This window comes from Primulina huaijiensis, chromosome 18 (genome assembly GCF_012295235.1).
Source record: "Primulina huaijiensis isolate GDHJ02 chromosome 18, ASM1229523v2, whole genome shotgun sequence".
Taxonomy (NCBI): domain Eukaryota; kingdom Viridiplantae; phylum Streptophyta; class Magnoliopsida; order Lamiales; family Gesneriaceae; genus Primulina; species Primulina huaijiensis.
The window spans coordinates 19,061,948-19,083,776 of NC_133323.1; the positions used below are offsets into that span (position 1 = coordinate 19,061,948).

Genomic DNA, 21,829 nt, shown 5'->3' on the forward strand with positions numbered 1-21,829 from the left:
CGAGTTCTTACTCAACACCATCAGTCTTGGGCTGCTGGTTCACGGTGGCTCGAAGAAAAGGAAAAAAAAGGGAAGGGCCGCGACCTAGGGCTTGTGCATGGGTACGAGCGGCTTGGTTGAGGGCTGGGGGCCTCGGTGTTGGTCCAAGAGGGTTGACTAGGGTCCCTAGGGGGTCTGTTCAGGGTATGGTTCAAGGTTGCTCGGCCATGACTCGATGAATTTGGGTCGTGGCTCAAGGGGAGATTGCTAGGGTTCGAACTTAGGGTTTAGGAGGAAAGGGTCTGAACCATGGTCCACGGGGGTCGGTTCATGGATCACGAGGGTATTTTAAGGATGTAAAGTTTATGTTTAAAGTTTGAGAAGAAAATATTTAAGTTTGAATTTATTCGGAAATTAAACGCTTCGTGAATCATTAATTAAGGAATTAAATCGAAATCCTCAAGTTTACGTTAAATAAAAATATTAGAAGTCAAATTTAAGCTTAAATAGTTATTTGGGATAGTCTTAAGTCAATAAAAGTAAGAAATAGTCAAAATCGAGAAATTTCAAGTCCAAGAGCAAAACGATCATTTTACACCTGGGTAGTATAAAAAGGGTTGGCAGTGTCTCGATGGATCAAAACGTATGCTAAATAATATTTTAAAATGTTTATGATGAAAATATGAGATTTTATGATTTATGGTAAAGCAGTAAAATTTTTACTGTTAAAAGCTATTTTTCAAATGTGGAAAGGATACGCTATTTTATGATTAAAAAAAAAGAAAAATATTTTGAAAGATGTGAATTGACTGTAACATAAATGATATGATATATAATTTTTGGGAATATCGTGAGGGAGAAGGCCCAGAGGGAGCCCGTTTACGGGAAAAGGCCCCAAAGGGCTCATTTTACGTCGATGCTTAGTGCTCGTCCCCGTGCGCAATGGTGAGCTATGACTGATCAGTTGACCAAAGGATAAAAGCTAGTCACTTTCAAGGATCAAACTTCACCCAAAATAATAAAAGATTGACAGATTTGACGATTTATGATTTAATTATGATTACAAGTTTATTTTAAATAAAAATAAGATTTTAATGCATGTGTTCGTATATGTACAAATTGCTACTCATATTTAGAACGTGCTGAGTCATTAGACTCACTAGATTTGAATGCTGCAAGTGATGATGTTATTGAGGGAGGCGCTGACGCTTGAGTGGATCGAGGCAAACAGTGCTTGATATTGATCGAGGCAGGCAGTGCTATCATGGTTAAGGTTCGTTGAGTCAATAGACTCATTAGGTGTGATCGATGCATTTGAGATTGATATTGATGGAGGAATTGATGGTTGAACTAGCTGGACTGAAGGTGCACACAACCCGATGACCGTCGCTAGTCTTCCGCACAAATTAAGTTTATGATTGAAGCTACTTTAAGGATTTTATGACGTTTACGACTTTTATGCTTTTGATGGATTTTGAGTGATTGGGATGTTTTATGCTTATTTTGAAAAATAGGATTTTATGACGTTTATGACTTTTATACTTTTGAGAGATTTTGAGTGATTTGGATGTTTTTTGATTATTTTGAAAAATATTAAATTTAGGTTTGGTTGACGATTTACTATTTCATGTTTTGAATATTTTCTTTTGGATTTTTAAATAATTAGTTAGTGAGTTTATTTTAAATGGTGTCAAAAATATTTATTTATAGTGTTTTCGGCCGAATGATATGGAAAAAAAAATAATTTCTAATACATTTTAAAGAAAAACGAGTAATGAACGTTTCATTCATAGTGGTAACTCAACTTTGTTGATTGGAGATTCCAAAATCCTGGTTCAATGGAACAATTAAATTATGAAATTTAAGCAAACACTCATGAATTTTTCCTTCTCATTCCTAGGACGATGATTAATGTTGCCTACCAATGTAGTGAGGTTAAGTATTATTCTTTTAATGCTTTCTTAGCTTTTAAAAGCTTGAGTATGGTAGAGTACTCTTAAAAAAAGACCGTCTGCGTAAGAGTGAAGATGGGTCACCTTAGCGAAATACCATGGAAATCAAAAAGTGTTTCATGGCAAAAAAAAGATGTAATCGGAAAAGTTAATAAGAAATGTAGCAAATTTATCGTACAGATACCGTTGTCTGGATTTACACATACCGTCAAGAAGTTCAAGACATCAAGTTCACTCCGTGGCCTAGTAAATTTAATAGTATTCTGCTAAAGAATATTCAAAGTCAAAACCACCTATCTTGATGTGACAATTCTCCGTGTAAACTCTCTTTTTTGAGATCACATACATAATGCATTAATTTCACTCGTGTGGGGATTGTTAGAATTTTTTAGGCTTAATAAATAAAAATTAAGCAAGAAAGTTGGAAGAAAACTCAAAACGTAGCACCAAGAGATCAAACCCAAGCTCAAGCACACATAGGAGCTGCCTGGAAAAATCAAGGCAGCGTGGCCTGGACTAATGGCTACCCCAACGCGACGAGCGCTACCTAGCATGACCTGCGGTAGATGGCCACCCTGGCGCAGGGTGCATTGCCTGAATTTTCAGGAAGTGAAGGGTTTTTGGCCGCCTCAGCAGCGCCTGACGCGCTGTTCAATGAACATTTGTGTTCATTTTTCGATTGTGGTGTCTTTTGATGGTTCCTTCATGTCTCATGATCCAAGGTATCACCAACATGATCCACGTAAAAAAAACTAAGAAATTGTAGCATGGAAAAACATAGGGGAATGCTCTTGCTGCATCGAGTGATCTACACTTGGTTGCATCTAGAAGGGCCCAAGAAATTAGAGACGGATGATGTCATTGCTGCACCAGAGAGATCCGCACCCTTTTGCATTGGAGGGGTCCAACCGATCCAATGGCTCCTGATCACAGCCGAAACTAAAAAACAGGGACAACTTTGAAAAGGGGTGGAAGTAGCATTCCTCTACGACGCACACTAATACACATACAGAAATATTGAAGACTTCCTTCGGTTAGAGAATAAGCGCAAAATTATTTCTTTCCTGGAAAGGAGCTATTTGTTAACAGAATGTGTGGTGGCTAAGCTTTAAGCCATGAATCATTTAACAGGTAGGAAGATCCAAAATCTATCAATTTAAATTACACCACATTTGCCTAGTGTTTTATTGTTGTTTGCCTAGTGTTTTATTGTTGTTTTGAGTGTAGAGCGTTAACAGCCACTGCATCATCTTCTTCTTCATCATACCTAGGAGACGAGGATTTGTCTACTTTTACATATGAGTCGTCTGAATCAGTGTCTGAATTCGCAGCATTGAAACTGGAGCTAGATATAGCAGGTGGCAAAGTTGAAGATCCAAGATTATTATTAGTTGTCCAAAAACGCGTCCGTTTTTCATCATCGGCCCTCATCCTCTCAGCATATCTGCTAATGTCAAAACCAGTATCATCTTTACCACCGAAAGCCGACTCAACCAGCTCCATGTTGAACAACTCTTTCATAATCTTGCTTGAATTGGGGTCGTCTGGGTACACAAATTTGACTTTGTCCATTGTTTTTGGCTCTAAGAAGGGTTTTGCAATCTGTAAACCACATCCCACATCATTATGAACATGTTTGCTCATCTTTTAGGAAATGTTTTCATGTTCTGGAAACATGAGCCAACATATAAATGTTCTACTCAAAATAGTTTCAAATTAGTGCCAAAAATACATTTTCATGTTCTCACATACAATGAGTGAAACAACTCTATTAGTATATTATCATCATTTTTTTAGAGCGAAATACATTTTCAAACTTAATTTACCACAATTGTGGAATAGAAACAGTGAAGGAAATTTAAAACGCAATCATGCCATGACTAACTGGAAAAGAAACAAGGAAATTCTTTTGACAGCTAAACAACATGAAACACGCATATTCCAAGATGAAGATTGGACGAAATATTTCAATCTGTAGTCCAGCATTGAATTTTATGGGACTTCTTAATGCAAATTTATTCCTTGATTTTTTATTGCCATTGCAGAAATATTAGTTATTCTCATCCATTTAAAAATAAAACCAATGAAGAAAATTCATGACTGTAGAAAAAAGCTCAAGAGAAGTGATTAAATTCTAAGGAGCAACAATATTACAATCTGAAGCTTTTGGAGTACATAGAAACACATATATTATATATAAGAATCTTAATGTAGTAAATAAGTTTGATTAATGAAAAGATACCTTCCAAAATGGTTCGAAAATCTTTGGAGGATCGTATAAAATTGCGACTCCAAGCCTCTCGGGATATTGCTCTTGCAGGACAAAAGCTGTTTCCCGTGTGACGTTGACTGATATGTTGGACATATTAAACCCATGGAAATCAATCAACCAAACCATCTGCTCTTGGTCATGGGTAAGATTTGAAATTGCGCTCTCCATGCAATAAACCAAATACTTAATTTGACCTTTTATCGACTTCGAATTCTGTAAAAACAGACAACATGAAATAAGAACTAAGAAAAAAGTTCATAAAGAAAAAATGAAATAATTAGACAACCCATAAGGCAAGTACAGCACCGAGAGTTCGGTGTTTCACCAAAAGAGCTAGTAACCAACAACAACGCAACTCAATATTTTAATTCACAACCCAAGCAACAAGTTTCAATAGTTTTTTTTCCAGTGAGAACAATTGTTGCTTCAAGTAACCCCTTCTAATTGCACCAACTTGCTGCAACATATTGGAATCAAATACATGACTTTAGCTATGATAATTGTAAGAACAAGTGTATATCGCTTCGCAGAATATTATAGTCATGTATAACAATGCCATTCAAATATTAACAACTATTAAAAATCAAGGATCACATTTTGCTTGCTCTACCGACATGGATAATTATTTCCCTTCAACACTAACAACTTTGTCTAACAAGTTACCAAAATTGTTTGTTTTCGGTAATACTTGTGATTATTTATCATATAATTGATGGTTCAAGCAGTCGATAGAGTTTTGTGTTCATTTTTTTGTCTGTAAATTTTGAGAATTGTAAGACAAGTCAAGGTAAGCAGCTTGTAAACACCATACACGGAAACCATTGGAAAGGATTTTGGGTACAGATTTGATCCTCTTTCTTTATAAAACAAAGTGTGAAAGTAAAAGACTTGATTGACAACAATCATGGAGTCTGTCATTGCCCAATCCAGCCCACCTGCCTCAATTGATAAAGTTTATCGAAGATTTACACATGGGAAATATACAAATATGGAATCTTGGTTATCTCTAGGTTGTTATTTTTTAGGTTTATCTCATGAGAGATAGATCATTAGGATTATGGTTTTTTGAATTCTTTTAGGATACTGAATTTCGATTTTGTAGGATTTGGATTCTGCAGATTTTTGTTTCCATAGTTGGACTCTTTTTGTATTTATATGAGAAGGTTGGAATAAAAATATCCTATTGAGTTTCAAAACTAAAATACAAGAGATCGTGGGGTTCTCTCTTCCAAATCCGTATTCTAAAATAGGTAAACAAGTAAAACGTCCAAGCACCATGAAATCACTGAACAGAATGATCACCCTCTTGCTAGACGTCCCATAACATGATCCATAACCCATGCTCACACCAGAGTCAAGATAAATCAACTTATGAGGAAAATAGAAATCAACAGATAACTTCGATAGAAAGAATTCAGTAGACCCTTAAGATAAAAAGGATTTTTACTAAATAGTATAAACAGGAGGAAATTTAATGTTTAACCTGGCACCTCGGTCTCATGACAAGAACTGGCCTCCCATACTCATCTTTATAACTTGCTCGGTATATTTTTCCAGTTTCTGCCTCTTGTGCAACATCGTCCTATTTTCCAAATGTAGAAATACATAAAAACATAAAGTGAACTGAATCAGAATCTATAAATAGCACTTAACAAACTTAGAACTTTTGAAATTTTACCAGAAATCTGTAAATATTTAAATATGACAGGAGGGAAGCGATATGTTATACTTAAAACGAGAAGATAAGGAGATGTCATAAAGAATAAAAAGGAATCATGCACCCCATGAATTAAGCATTAGCTTGGGCATCCCTCATGACCTTTTTAGCTTATTTAAGTAAGTGGGTCTCACCCAACGAAACTCTTCCGGCTTATACTCCAACCTCCATTTCAAACTTGCTTTAAGCATTTTAACTGCCTTCTTCACATTCCAGTTTCGCGCTCTCAAGTATCTTGAAATGGATTCATCGGAACAGTAATAGGCCATTTTGGACTGTGGCCCGATCAACGTTCTTACCTCATTAATCTGCAAATGTACATGTAATTAACTAGTATCCTTTCCATAAACTGGCATCCGTGTGCAAACTTACCTAAAAATCCTTGATAGAAGACAAAAGATACCTTTCCCTGCTCTTCTTCCAGAGACGAAGGACTCCCACTGCCATCTGGAGTGGATTTTTTGAACCCAATGTTCATAGTTCTCATTGGTTTTCTTCAAAGAATTAACTCAAATTAATTTCGAATCTGTACCAGACAAGATATATAAAAGAAAACAACAAAATCTTTGAAAGATAATACTATTTTAATTGCAGTTCTATAGCTAAGAAATTGTGATCAATCAAAACAATAACACATTAACTTGTCCGCCAAATGATGGATCGTAGGCCACATAATCCACCAACTTTTTGGACTCCACAGATAGAGAACTAGCAAGGCAATACGTCAACATTTGAGAATAGAATCCCTCGTTGTCTAAACTTTACTGTAAATTTATTACCAGAAGGCCTAATTGCCTAAAGAACCAAAATCCCTTGCTTATAGACTTGTAGTGCATGCCAAATCAACTAAATACAAATCAACCATTGGTGGAGCTATAATTTTCACTTTGGCTAAATTTAAAAAATTCCACACAACGAAATACAGATTTTGTGTCTGTACAATACACAAAATAATACTAACGTGTTTTAAAAAATAAGAAAAACTAACGACCTTAAAAAAAAGAGTTCACATAAATTCCCCATAGCCCACATGAAATCATAGAGGAAAGCACAGAGATCAAAACTAATTAACATGCAGGTAATAATTCTCAAAATCAGCTTCCCGTTATCACAGAATTCTCGAACATAAAATCCCAAATTTAAGATCAATGATGTTCTTCACGACTACAAGCATCCACAAAGAATTCAACAAAAACAAAGCTAATCAAACAAACACCAATACTCAGAACATGACAAGAGAGTCAAATTTAACACAAATTAGCTTTTTTTTTTTCAATAAGAAAAGAATAATTTGGAGGAAGAGTACCAGCTTAATATGGTTTAATGGATAAATCCAAGTTAATGGTAATGGGATCTTAATGTTTGATGAAGAAATGAGCTAATTTAGAGGAAAATCTGGTAAACCCAGAATGTTGTCTTGGTTTGAAATAATGGCAAGAAGGGTCAGATTGGGGTTTTTCATATTAAATTTTTTTAAAAAAATATTTCAAACATAAGGAGGTAAGACAAAAGTAGCCAAAAACTCCTACATGAATAGAGGATGCAATAATTAAATTATAAAATAGAGTTATAAAAATACAAAAATTCTTGTGAGATTGTTTTACGGATAAATTTCGTGGGTCGAATCTCTTATTTAGGTCATCTATGAAAAAATATTACTTTTTATGCTAAGAGTATTACTTTTTATTGTGAATTTCGGTAGGGTTGATCCGTCTCACAGATAAAGATTCGTGAGACCGTGTCAAAAGAGACTTATTTTTATAAAAAAAATAGAGTTGAAACTCAAATTAAATAATTTAAAACAAAGATCTTCTTAAAATGGTAAACTCGTCAATCAACTTTTTTTTTCAAATTTTTTTTAAAAAAAAATACATGTTTTTCGGTCCACGTATTTATTTATTTTACTAGTATCATGCTTAATAAAAACTAGTTATTATGCACACGCGACGCGTATGTGTACAATCTTTTTTATTATTATCGATGGATTAAAGTGAAATTTGACAAATTATGGAAGGAGTAAATTGATATTTGAATTGTTGAATTAAAAATAAATAAAAATAAAAATATGTGTTGAAATTTAAAAAAAATAACAAAAAACAAAAGTGTAATATTAATATCATATAAAGGTAAAATTGAAAGAAAAATTTGGTGTCCTCTCTAGGTAGTTATTATCATGTCCTCACACTTAATATAATAGTATAGATAATAATAGTTGGAATATGAATTTTCTACATAAAATATTGAATTTGTGCTATTTTTTAAATAAGAGATGTGTCGAAGTTTTAAAAAAAATTAAACAAATTTATATTTAAATTTAAAAAATATTTAAAAATAAAAAAGAGCACACATTCAATAATTTCATAATCATTAATCATTATTATTCAAAATTATCTAATACTAGTAACCCTCAACGTGACACGTTGTATAAATATAAACTATCCTGAAAAATTAGAGATTACATTAAATTAAGAATTTTAAAAAGTAATTTTGTAGTTCGAACAAAATATTACAGTAATCGTACGATTTCCTTTAGTATTTAATAATTTTGTTGTCCGTGTGCCAAAATATGCACGTCGATCGGCAAATTTTGGGTAGATTTCGAAGTGCTTGGCTGGATGGCCAGCCTTGAATAAAATATTGATCATCTTGACCAAACACTACTAAAATAATCTGGGCAATCGTTTTTATTTAATAATTCGTAGATTCGAGTTTTGTGAACGAAGAAGACACCTGTCGGGGGTTTGTATGAACTTGATCAACATAAATATTATATTTGGTGACTGCATATTCTTGAAAAGATTCAAAAATATTTGCAATCCTGCATGCATCTGGTATGAGATAGCTAGGATTCAACAAATTACAAGAATCTCCGCAAAGTACAAATGATCGATCTGTGAGGGTACGTCTAATATCAGGATAATGGCCACTCATATAGATACAATTAAGTTCAATGGAAAACCAAGAACAGATATTATTTGAGCGAAAATTAAAAAAGAATAAGAATATTCAAGAAAGTAAAGTTAATTTGGACAAAGTTAATTTGAAAAAAGCAATAGATCGATCGAGAACCAGAATTGTTTACAAGCTGCGCGCACTCTCTAGTTTCACCACAGCCTCTTATTATATAAAACTTCGTATTCATTGGTAATCAAAAGCAGCATGCATTGTAGAGATCGAGTTGTTATTTTGAGTTGTATGCGCATCTGCATCACCAGCAAACCATCAAATATGCAAGAACTCTAACACATCCTTGTCACTGGAAGCTCTTCATCTTTGTCCTATAGATGATGATAACCAGTTTTTTTAGCAAACTTCAAGGTCATCATGTTATTGATTCTTATGTAAAAACAATTATTATTTTAATAATATTTTATGATTTTATATCGATATATATACTCATACAAACTGCATAGATAAAGCCCTTGAATATACAATAGGTATCACGAAGTCTTACTCGCAACGTAAGATCATGATATTCATTAGGAAGTATGTAGTATATTCTAAACAGATTCCTAGTCAAATCAGCCACCTAAAATAAGGATGAATGTCACTTGAGCTTGAGACTAGCATATGTGATGTAAAAATCATGTTTCATTGATAAGAGAATGTAGATGTCCATTCATACAGATGAGTGATCGTTTGATGATCCGCACTGAACAATCCTTCCTCGAACCGTCCAAGTGGTTATTACTTATCGAGTAGAATAGTATATTGTTATGGTTATATATTATTAGTCATTTGACCAGGTACAACGTAGAGGCTCTACGTAGTACCACGCATTTTGATCCGTTTACCGACTCCATCGAGGGTCAACAAATGGCGAGGTTGAGTGTAGTTTCTAAATTCATAGGAGCTAATGTATTGTAGTCGGGGATTCACTGTTTGGTTATGGGTGAAAATATCATATATGATCTGATGAGTTAACAATGCAAGGAATATCTGACAAGAGTAAGATATGTGCATTTTGGAAAGGTTTTTCCCCAGTTGCACATACCATATCACTGTTATTACTCAAAAATATATCACATCATTATCGAATTCATTTACAACTCTCGATATACCAGTAGTTGGAGATTCGATTGGGATATATGAGTTAAAGGGATTGTACTGTACGCTAATGATAACTTAAGTTTCTTGCAAGTACTATCAGTGATACCTAGAGGATCATAGGGTGACACTACTAAACGCTCTTACCATGATCCAATGAGTTCTATCACTTGAGTTCTGACATTCTCGATCAAACAGTTGATGAAAAGAATGAGGCTAATTGGGTAAGCCCAAATAAGAATAAATATTTTTATGAACCACTGTGTAGTTGTGTGCCTAAAGTTAGCTGTATCTATGAACCATTGAGAGTCATACAAGTATCATATTCTGTGTTTCCGTCGAGATATTCAAATTCAAGGAGTTGAATTTGATGATTGTACTTTAATTGAGATCAAACAGATTTCTTGTAAAAAAGTTTATAAGTTGATTCCACGTAATGGAAGTTGTGAAAGTTAGTTCAATTGTAAATTAAGTGAGGAGAGTGGAATTTCACAAAACTTGCAGCTGCAAAAAATGAATCAGAAGAAATTTTGTCCATTGAAATTTTCAATTTTCATTATATGAACAAGATTTGTACCCTCGATACATCAACGCTGTACGATCGTCGATCGGTGTTAAAATGAGTTCACAATTAATTATTTATTAAATTTACAATATACTAATTAAATAATAATTTTAGTAATGGTGACTACTATGCGCATAGTTCTCATGGGATATTCTAGAGGGGTCTAGAATTGATTAATTAATTAAAAATTAATTAATAACTTAAATAATGACTATTAAATTTTTCATATATGTTTATACATATATGTGTGCGTGTGTATAGATGTATTAAAAATATATATATGGATATATATATACACACACACACACACACACAAAAACTACATAATTAATGAAAAAATATGAATCTTAAAGAGATTAGGATTTGAGTCCTAATAAAATTTGATTAGTGTATTTTTATTAATATGTTATCAAAGGTAGATAACATGAAACATAACCATATATACAAGAAAATTCACACAAAAATTCTCTCCTCCCTCACAGGGTTTTTCAGCCACCCCACCCCTTTAATTTCACAAAAAAATATCGACCACCCTTCCACCATCGTTGTGACGCCCCGAGGTCGCCACAACTCCAAGGAATTTGTAAAATTCCGACGATCTAATCTTGATGCAAACTTCATTTAGATCTCTAGTGCGATCTATATGAGGAAGAGATTTTCTGATTGTGGACTTGATTTAACGATCGAAGGAGGAGAAGATCCGTTTTTATGGCATTCCAAGAAGGACTATCTCCGCTTAAAATCCGGAATAATTTAGTGTACAGTGTTTAGAACCTAAGATAAATATTCTAAACGCTCTATAAATGTTTTTGTTTCATACTACACCCAAGGAACGTTTTGAACGTCAAAACAAAAATTTAACTGTATCTTGGGTGCGAAAAAATGGTACTGCAACATTTGTCTCAGAAATAATTTATTTTCTATTGTATGATTTGTTGTTTAAATCGTGTTGAATAATTTATTGATAACCACATAAGAATTTTCTAGAAAATCGCAACCCCGGAAAAATTCTTTTTAGAAAAAAAAAGTTGTCCAGAATAGTTCTGGGCAGTGCATAACCGGGCAAGCGCTGGCTGTTTCAGACAGCACTACCTAAAGTAGGTAGTACGCTGCGTGTCCAATTTTTATTAAAAAAAAATTGGTAGGGCTTGGTTATGCTCGAACAATTCAGGCAACAGGTAACCAAGCTGCCCCAACTATTAAGGCAATGTAGAAGGGGCAGGGCTAGGTACCCAAGAAGGTCTCAGGTAGCCCTGCCCCACGTGGTCTCTTTTGAGAATCTCCGTGCAATTTTTTGATTTTTCAAAATTTTTGGGTCATTGATATTTTATAAAAATTTAATCAAATTCGTCATTAAAAAGGAATTTTGTTAAAATTATGAAATTTTTCTTATAAAATAAATATTTAGAATTAGATTTTATTTTTTTATATTAAAATATATTTTACGATAAATTTATTTATATAATAAGTTAAATAATTAATTGAAGTTAAATAAAAGTATTTATATAACTTATTAATTTTTTCCAATTATGACAGGTAGTGATAAATTTACAAGATACATGATTTGTTGATAATATTTGATATTATAGATTTAATATAATGTTTTATATTATATGGAAAAGGATTATCGAGAGTCAAGACCAATTTATCAGGTGTACGTTAGGATATTTTATATGTTGTGTTTTTAATTAATATATAATTATTTATTAGTGGGCATGGTTTATTGTCCATTCTCACCCCTTAAATTTGTATCTCAATGTGCTATGAAAATTTAGTGTAAATATTAGATTTAGTGGGATATCAAGATTTGAAGATGGTGGGCCTAGATCCTCAAGAGTTTTGAAAATTGAATAAATGTAAAATATTGTAAGCTTATATAATATTGTATTTGCATCCCTCTATTTACATAGATTTTGGATATGGAACCATATATGGCTCATATGGATCAATTATCTCTCGGTTATGGATCATCTTTTATTATTTATAATGCAAGTGATATATTATAAATAATCACTATGTGCGTTATTATTAATATAATAACAAGAGTTGCATGAATCCGGTTATTTATAATGCATATGATATATTATAAATAATCACTATGTGAGTTATTATTAATATAATAACAAAAGTTGCACGAAATATGATCAAATATACTTCATTATCTTAATTGATGACTTCTCGAGGTATGACTATTTGTATTTGATTAAATACATGTCTAAAACCTTTGAAAAGTTCAAAAAAATTCAGAGTTGAAGCAGATAAGCAATTAGGAAATAGCATTAAAACATTTAAATCTGATCGAGGAGGAAAATACTTACGTATTGAATTTCAAGACTACCTTAAAGAGAATGAGATTCTTTCACAATGGACCCGATCTGCCACACCCAGTTGAATGGTGTCACGCCCCGAGCCCGGGCTTGCGCCTAGCAACTACTTCATATTCGTCTTCGTTTTACGAAAATGATTAACCCAAGTTGCTATAGAAGTCCATTGTAAGCCATTATAAACTCATTTTAAATCTTTGATTTTTAAGATGTGGGACAAGGGTATCACAATTACACCTTCTTCAGAACGCGCACTACAAGAAAAATGATTTTCCGCATCACGTAATCAACGACGTGTATTAAAAGCACGCTGCGAATATTACTTTTAACGGCGTACACTCATATGTGCGCTGTTGATATTATTGCACTTGACAGTATTAACGGCGTGCATTAAAAGCACGCTGCGGATATTACTATCCGCAGCGTGCGTATATGTGTGCCGTTAAAAAATTATATAAACGACAGCGTGCATGTAAATGTGCGCCGTTAATATTTAGCGACGGTTTTTTGAAAACCGACGCAATATTTATATTAGCGACGGTTGCTTTCAAACCGTCGCTATATTCGCGACGATTTAAGTAAAACCGTCGCTAACGTTAGCGACGGTTTAATACAACCGTTGCGAAATTCAAATTAGCGACGATTATATTATAACCGTCTTTAATAGCGACGGTAAAAGTACGTCGCTATTAGCGACAAAATAACAACTGTCTCCATTAGCGACGGTTTAATACAAAACCGTTGCTACGAGCGACGGTAAAACCAAAACCGTCGCAAATTTTCTTTAAATATCACCGGTCGAACCATTTCCTACCACACCACTTCATAACACTTAAAATTTTTCTCTCTTAAGCAATTTAAGTTTCGATTTAAGGTACGTTTTTTTGTTTCAATTTTTTGTAAATTTTTAAGTGTTAGTTAAGATGAATATTGTTATTATAGTGTACGTTTTTTTAAGATTTATTAAATTATTAACGTAATTTTTTTTATTGTAATAACAAGATTAGCGACGGATCTGGCATAAACCGTCGCTAAAATTAGGGACAGTTATTTCAATTCGGTCGCTAATTAGCGACGGGATTTTTGAAACACCGTCGCAATGTAGCAACGGTATTTTAAAATATCCCGTCGCTAAGTAGCGACGGAATTTTAGAACCGTCGCTAATATTAGCGACGGAATGTTAAAACCGTCGATAATTAGCGACGGTTATGCTATGACTATCAACAGCGTGCGTAGGCGCGCCGCGAATAATAGTTTTAACAACGGCGTGCTTATGCACGCCGCGGATAATCTTGAACTTTCAACAGCTTGCAATTTTGCAGCGTGCAATGTGCGCCGCGAAAAGCGAATTTGCGCGCTGCGAAAATCCATTTTGTTGTAGTGGCGATGTCCTCGTCGCGCCCTGACCCCTCGATCCACCAGCACCGAGAATCTAGATGTGGTTCCTACGGGTTCAAGAGGTGGCTCACGTCATGTAAGACTTTGCCCCGCAGGTTCAAGAGGTGGCTCTCATGCACGTAGCACTTTGTCCCGCATAGTACTTATTTCTCGGTATTCCATGCCGGTGACCGGCTCTGATACCATTCTGTCACGCCCCGAGCCCAGACCCGCGCCCGCGTGATTGCACAATGGGCCCCTATAGCAACTACTTCGTATTCGTCATCGCTTTACGAAAATGATTAACCCAAGTTGCTATAGAAGTCCATTGTAAGCCATTATAAACTCATTTTAAATCTTTGATTTTTAAGATGTGAGACAAGGGTATCACAAATGGTGTGTAAGAAAGATGTAATCGAACATTGATGAACATGGTTCAATTTATGATGAGATTCACTAAATTGTCGCCATCTCTTTGAGAATTTGTGCTTGAAACTATGACAACGTTGTTGAACCAAGTCCATACAAATGAATTGAATAAAACTCCGTATGAGATATGCATGGGAAAGCTACCCAAATATCTTTCTTAAAAATATAGGGTTGTCTAGCTTATGTGAAACAGGTAATGAGAGAAAAATTGGATAATAGAGCAAATTTATGCTACTTTGTTGTATATCGGAATTCAACTGGATATTATTTCTATGATCTCAAATGAATAAAATTGTTTGTTTAAATAAATGTCACCTTCTTGGAGAATGAGTTTCTATTAGATTAGAAAAGCTGAAATGATAGAACCCCAATAGATTTGAGAACCACCCACTTATGAAATAGTAGAACCCACACCCTAACAGCTAGTTGAAGAAACACAAGCACCTAGGAGATCCGAAAGGATCGCAAGGCCATCTAAGAGGATGAACTTGTTTCTTGAAGAAGGCCAAGATGGGTTCATTCCTGGATGTGATCCAAGAAGCTTAAAAGAAGCATTGTATGATGCTGAGTCGTCTGAATGGCTTGAAGCCATGCAGTCCGAGATGGATTCCTTGTATTCGAACAAAGTATGTCATTAGTAGATCTACCTAAGGAAATTGGTCACATAGGAAGCAAATGGATTTACAAAAGAAAACTTGAGACATATGAGAAGGTAATGCCTTCAAAGAAAGATTGATAACAAAAATATATACTCAAAGGCAAGGTGTTGACTATGAGTAAACATTTTCTCCAATCGCAATGTTCAAGTCCATTAGGATATTGCTAGCCATAGCAGCATGATATGACTATGAAATATGGAAGATGGATGTGAAGACAATGTTCCTTAATAGTGACATTAAGGAAGAAATTTACATGTCTCAACCTCAAAAATTCACATCAGTAGAAAGTGAACATAAAATATGCAAATTTCATAGATTCATCTATGAACTCAAACAGACATCAAGGAGCTGGAACCTCCTATTTGACAACACTGTGAAAGAGTTTGATTTTGTTAAAAACCCCGAGAACCATGTGTATACTAGAAGGTTAGTAGGAGTGCAGTGGCATTCCTAGTAGTTTACATTGATGACATGCTACGAATTAGAAATGATGTAGGGATGTTGCAATAAATTAAAGTATGGTTAGCTAGAAATTCTTAGGGGTGTCAAAATGCGACATGATCCGTCAACCCGACACGACCCAACATGAAAAAAATCAGGTTCGGATTGGGGTTTTTCGGGTTCGGGTTGGGTTGGGTCGCGGGTTGACCCGAAAACTTTTTTTTTTGAAAATATTATCTATATTTTTATATATTGTATGTTTGAACAAAATTTATTGTATATTTATAGGATAAATTTTCATCATTTAATATTTATTTATATTTTTTTTATTTTTTTTAACAATTGTTTATTTGATTTAGTAAATATACTTTTAATTTTCTACAATTAAACTTTCAAATTTAAATCAAAAATTTTGTTANAGGATGAAGCATCAAATGTATTATGAATACAAAAGGATCTTAGGGCTTACTCAATCCACTTATATCGACACCATGCTAAGGAGATTCTCTACAGAGTGCAAGAGAGGTTATCTCCCAATGTGTCATGGTGTAACTTTATCTAAGTCTATGTGCCCTAAGCTTTACGATGAGATAGAAACCATAAGTCGTATTTTATATGCGTCTGCTATAGGCATATAATGTATGATATGATATCTACTCGACTTGATATTGCATTTGCACTTAGTGTTGCAAGCAAATATCGCTCGAATCCCGGTTCATTGCATTGGAAAGCCGTGAATAACATTCTTAGGTACTTAAGAAAAACTAAGAATTTGTTCTTAATTTACGGGAATTGAGAGTTAAAATTATAAAATTATACCGATTCTAGCTTCCAATCAGATGTGGATGATTCGAAATCAACCTTCGAATTTATATTCAAGCTCAATGGTGGTGTTGTCTCTTGGAAGAGTTCCAAGCAAGACACCATAGTGGATTCAACCACTAAGGCCTAATACAAAGTTGCATCAGCTGCAACGAGTTTTGTTGGGATGAGGAATTTCGTTCGGGAGTTGGGTGTCATTACTCAAACAGTTGATCTAGTCCCGGTCTACTGCGACAACACTGGTGCCGTTGCACAAGCAAAGGAAACAAAGTCTAATCAATGATCCAAACATATACTGAGGAAGTTCCACATAATACAGGGGATTGTGGGAAGAGGAGACATATTATTAGAGAAAGTCTCATCCGCAGATAACACTGTTGATCCACAGACGAAGCCCTTGTTAGGACCATTGTTTGAGAAACATCGTGAAACAATGTGTTTGAAATCTATGGGTAGTTGGCTGTAGGACAAGTGGGAGATTGTTAGAATAGATGCCCAGCAAGCCAATTTGTGACTTGAGCTTTGTTGACTCTTATGTAAAAATAATTTTTATTTTAATAACATTTTACGGTTTTATCTAATTGTGATATTAACTTTATTTGTATACATATACAAGCTGTATAAAAAAAGTATTTAAATATACAATAGGTACCATGAGGTTTGTCTCACAATGTAAGATTATGAAATTCATTAGGAAGTTTATCGTATATTCTGAACACTTTTCTAGTCGAAGCAGCCCTAAAATAAAGATAAATGTCACTTAAACTTGATATTAGTATTTGTGATGTAAACAACATGTCTCATTGGTAAGTGCATGAAGATATCCATTCATATAGATCGGTGATCATTTGATGATGAACAAGCCTATCTCAGACTGTCCAAGTGGTTATAACTTATCGAGTGGAACAATATATGATTATGGTTGTACATTATTAGTTCTTTGACCCGTGAAAACGTAGATGTTCTACGTACTAGCATGAACTTTGACTCGTTTACCGATTCCATTAAGGCTCATCACGTGGCGAGATTGGGTGTATTTTCGAAATACGTACGAGCCAATGCATTGTTTAATAAACGATTTTAACCAGTTTTTTTTAGCAAACTTCAAGATCATGATGTTATTGACTCTTATGTAAAAACAATTTTTATTTTAATAATACTTTATGGTTTTATACAATTGTGGAATTTATTCTATTTGTATGCTCATATGAACAAGCTGCATAGATAAAGCCCTTGAATATAGAATTTGTACAATGCAATCATTCTCGCAACGTAAGATCATGATATTCATTAGGAAGTGTACCGTATATTCTAAACAGATTCCTAGTCGAATCAGCCGCTTAAAATAAGGATAAATGTCGCTTGAACTTAAGACTAGCATCTGTGATGTAAACATCATGTTTCATTGGTAAGAGAATGTATATGTCCATTCATACAGCTGAGCGATCATTTGATGATACGCTGAACAATCCTCCTTCGAATCGTCCAAGTGGTTATTACTTTATCGAGTGGAATAATATGCGGTTATGGTTATACATTATTAGTCATTTGACCCGGTACAACGTAGAAGCTCTAGGTATTACCATACACTTTGATCCGTTACCGACTCCATTGAGGGTCAACAAATGATGAGATTTGGTGTACTTTCTAAATATATAGGAGCTAATGCATTGTAGTGGGGATTCACCATTTGCCTATTGGTGAAGATATCATATATGATCTGATGAGTTAATAATTCAAGGAATATCTGGCCAGAGTAAGATATGCTCGTTTTTGAAATGTAATTCCTCAGTTGCACATAACATGTAACTGTGGTTACTCAAAGATATATCACATCGTTATCAAATTCTTTTGCAACTCTCGATATGCCAATAATTGCAGATTCGATCGGGATATATGAGTTGAAGAGACCGTACTGTACGCTAAATATTACTTAAAGTTCTTTCAAGCACTATCAGTGATACCTAGGGGATCATGTGGTGTTGCTACTATGCGCTTTTACCATTATCCGATGGATGCTATTAGACTTGAGTTCTGACATTCTTGATCAAGGGGTTGATAAAAAGAATGAGGCTAATTAAAGTAAGCCCAGATAAGAATACATGTTATTCTGAATAACAATATAGTTGTGAACCCACTACTTGCTCTATCCCTGAACCATTGAGGGTCACATAAGTATCGAATTATGTGTTTCCATCGAGATGGTAAAATTCAAGGAGTTGAATTTGGTAATTGTAGTATGATGGAGATCAAAGAGATTGCTTATAAAAGAGTTTTTAAGTTGCTTCCATGTAATGAAAGTTGTGGAAGTTAGTTTAATTGTAAATTAAGTGGGAGTAGAAGTGTTTGTTTTAGTGAAAGAGTTTACAAAAATGACAGCAGCTAAAAATGAATCAGTGGAACTTTTGTCACTTGAAATTTTCAATTATCATTATATGAACAAGATTTATACTTTCGATACATTGGCGTAGTTTGATCATCGATCGAGGTTACAATGAGTTCACAATTATTTATTTAATAAATTTAGAATCTACTAATTAAATAATAATGTTAGAAGTTGTGATCATTATATTTATATAGTTCTCATTAAATATTCTAGAGGGATCATATATATATATATATATATATATACACATATAATGCATTATCAAGAGTTGGCTTTACATGACATATACTAAATGAGAATTTTATTAATGATAAAAAAAAATCCTAATGGGATTAGAATTTGAGTCCTAGTGGAATTGGGTTAATGTATTTTTATTAATATGCTATTAAATGTTGATAATATATAACATAATCATACAAGAAAAATATACACAAAAATTATCTCCTCCCTCGCAAGGTTTTCTGGCCACCCCCTTCCACAACCGCCATGCATCCCAAAGGTCGTCGCAACGCCACCGAATTTAATTCTGGCGATCTAATATCGACACAAACTTCGTCTAGATCTCTAATGCGATCTATACAAGATACAAAGTTTCTGATCGTGGACTTTATTTGACGATTGAAGAAGGAGAAAGATTCATTCATAGGGAATAACAAGAAGGATTATATCCGTTTAAAATATGGAATAAGTTATTGTACAGTGTTTAGAACACAAGGTAAATATTCTAAGCGTCATGTGAATGTTTTTATTTCATACAACGCCTGAGGAACATTAACGCCAAAACAAAAATTTTAAACTTCCGCTACTCCTTAATAGCAAAAAAACAATACTCGAACACATGGTCCTCACTAACCTAGTTGAAGATTTTGTATGATAAGGAATGAACAAGACGTCGACGACAACATATTGAAACATTTGGGTGGGACAATGGTCGTTCCTATTTGGAGGCAAAAGAATTGTTATGCTAGGACGTACTTTTTTCGGGGCCCATAATTTTTATAAAAAAAACTTATTATATAATAGTATAAATTGACTTAATATAAATTTATTATTCCTATATTTTTTTCCTTCCTATAAAAAAATTATTTTTCTGTGCCCAGTATAATTCCTAATCTCTCGATACATTTATTTATAACATTTATTATTTCTTGGTTGCTTGACATTTTTTTCCCAGAACCAATAAAAAAAATTTATCCACAAATTTATTACGTAATATTTTAATTGGACCATTATAAAACCTATTCTCTCAGTTGAAAAAAATAGATGAATATTTTCTTATTGCTCACATTATTTATAAGTTCTTGTTGGTTATCATTGTTCTTCTGATTACATTAATAAGTGATAAACGAAATTTTTTCAAAGTTAAAATTCATTACAACTTTTCACTCCAAACAACCATACCACAAAATTTTTTTTTTGAATGAATTGACTATGCTATCAATTGAAAAATAAATTACTGACCATTTTAATTAATATTTTTATATCTAAACTCTAAGATGAGTTGTTTTCTAGTAATCATTTGTACATATTTAATCTTATTACTCAATTATAATATATATTGACTATTCTACATTGTTTAGTTTTTATATTGTTTTTTAAGATAGTAATTTAATTCAAAAAAATTGTTACGAGGTGGACCCAGTTTAAGGGGTGATTGCAGCGTTGTCTGATCCACGACTTCGATCAACGACCTTGCCAAACCAAGATATACGAATCAGAGTTGTGTTAAATAGCATGCAGACAAGGAAATCTTGACTGTCCGTGATATCATTATCACTCCTTCAGAAAAGCTGAGAAAAATTAACTATCGCATGCCACTCCTTGCTTACTCAAAACGAGGAGGAATATCAAGCCATCATAATCTCAACCTTGAGAGGTCTAGCAATAAACGAAGGATTGAAATACAAAAATATAAACCCAAAAAAGCAATAACTTGAATCCATGACCGAGTTTCTCCTCTGGTGCAATAAAGTTAAGCTTCCAACTTCTATATCCCACACGAACAGTAGTAAATAAGTTGGCAAAATAACAAATTCAAGACCGCAACAATCATTTCTTGTCCAAATTGAAACTGTTCAAAGCTTTCAAATAGAAATGAAACAACCAACGGCCATTTGAAAGCTTCAACAATCGTACAAAACATAGTAATTGGGAGTCGTCGCTCGGGTTATTCAGGGGAAAACAAAATCAAGTGTTTTCCAAAATTGGGGAGGTGAAGGCTCTATACAATTAGTAGTCTAAACTTTACGAGGACAGAATGAATGAAATGTAAAAATCAGGCACTAACAAAAAAATATCCAACCCTCTGGACTAAAAACATGGAATTTCCAACGCCAAGTATAGGATAAATATTAGCATCATATGAAAACAAAGCACCAAACCAGTTAGCTGCACATGTAGAAGTGATATGGAAGTATGTTGAGAAGGGAATTCACAAATAGATAAAGAGCAACAATAAACCAATAATAGATTGATTTGAGTAATAACTGTGCGGATTCAATACTAATTACGCCGCTGCGGTTATTAGGTCACACCAACCTCATTCCCAGCACCGACGACATTTCTGCAGTTTTATCAATAAGTCCAGTTATTGAAACACCGCGTAGACATAGTAGAAGCAGGGAATTCGCTGAGGTTGATCCAATCATATTTTCTGCCAAAATGTCAAAATACAAAAAATTCATTTTGCGAATTGGAAGCGAAAGAACAAACAATTATACACAACAAAAAAATGAGCCCTAAGAGGCTTTGCAACTATTCTTTGAAAAATAATAAAAACGTTTACAATTATAGTACGAACTTACTAAACAATCATAGTGCTAAGTATGTAGATGCTTCAAATATTTAAACAACATATT

The 21,829-nt window shown here is 33.8% G+C and overlaps 1 protein-coding gene across 2 annotated transcripts; it reads right to left on the reverse strand.

The window, feature by feature from the left end:
- Positions 1-2,984: 2,984 nt before the first annotated feature.
- LOC140964967 (uncharacterized) lies at positions 2,985-7,386 on the reverse strand. Of its 2 annotated transcripts, none has more exons than XM_073424976.1 (6): positions 7,227-7,386; positions 6,324-6,446; positions 6,055-6,228; positions 5,687-5,785; positions 4,174-4,416; positions 2,985-3,533 (listed from the first exon to the last, which is right to left on the reverse strand). In XM_073424976.1, the coding sequence occupies exons 2-6, from the start codon at positions 6,405-6,407 to the stop codon at positions 3,138-3,140; spliced, it is 996 nt and encodes a 331-aa protein (XP_073281077.1). In that variant the 5' UTR covers positions 6,408-6,446; positions 7,227-7,386; the 3' UTR covers positions 2,985-3,137. The 2 variants fall into 2 exon arrangements, with proteins under 2 accessions (XP_073281077.1, XP_073281078.1); XM_073424977.1 differs by having other exon boundaries at positions 6,324-6,414; positions 7,227-7,353.
- Positions 7,387-21,829: the final 14,443 nt, after the last annotated feature.

What these genes read in the sequence shown, in the direction of transcription:
- LOC140964967 (XM_073424976.1), bottom strand. Translation starts at nt 6,407, where the DNA reads ATGAGAACTATGAACATTGGGTTCAAAAAATCCACTCCAGATGGCAGT. An exon ending in TCATGAGACCGAGGTGCCAG is followed by an intron (nt 4,417 to 5,686) that starts GTTAAACATTAA and finishes CTGTTTTTACAG; the next exon opens with AATTCGAAGTCGATAAAAGG. An exon ending in TTTTCGAACCATTTTGGAAG is followed by an intron (nt 3,534 to 4,173) that starts GTATCTTTTCAT and finishes TGTGGTTTACAG; the next exon opens with ATTGCAAAACCCTTCTTAGA.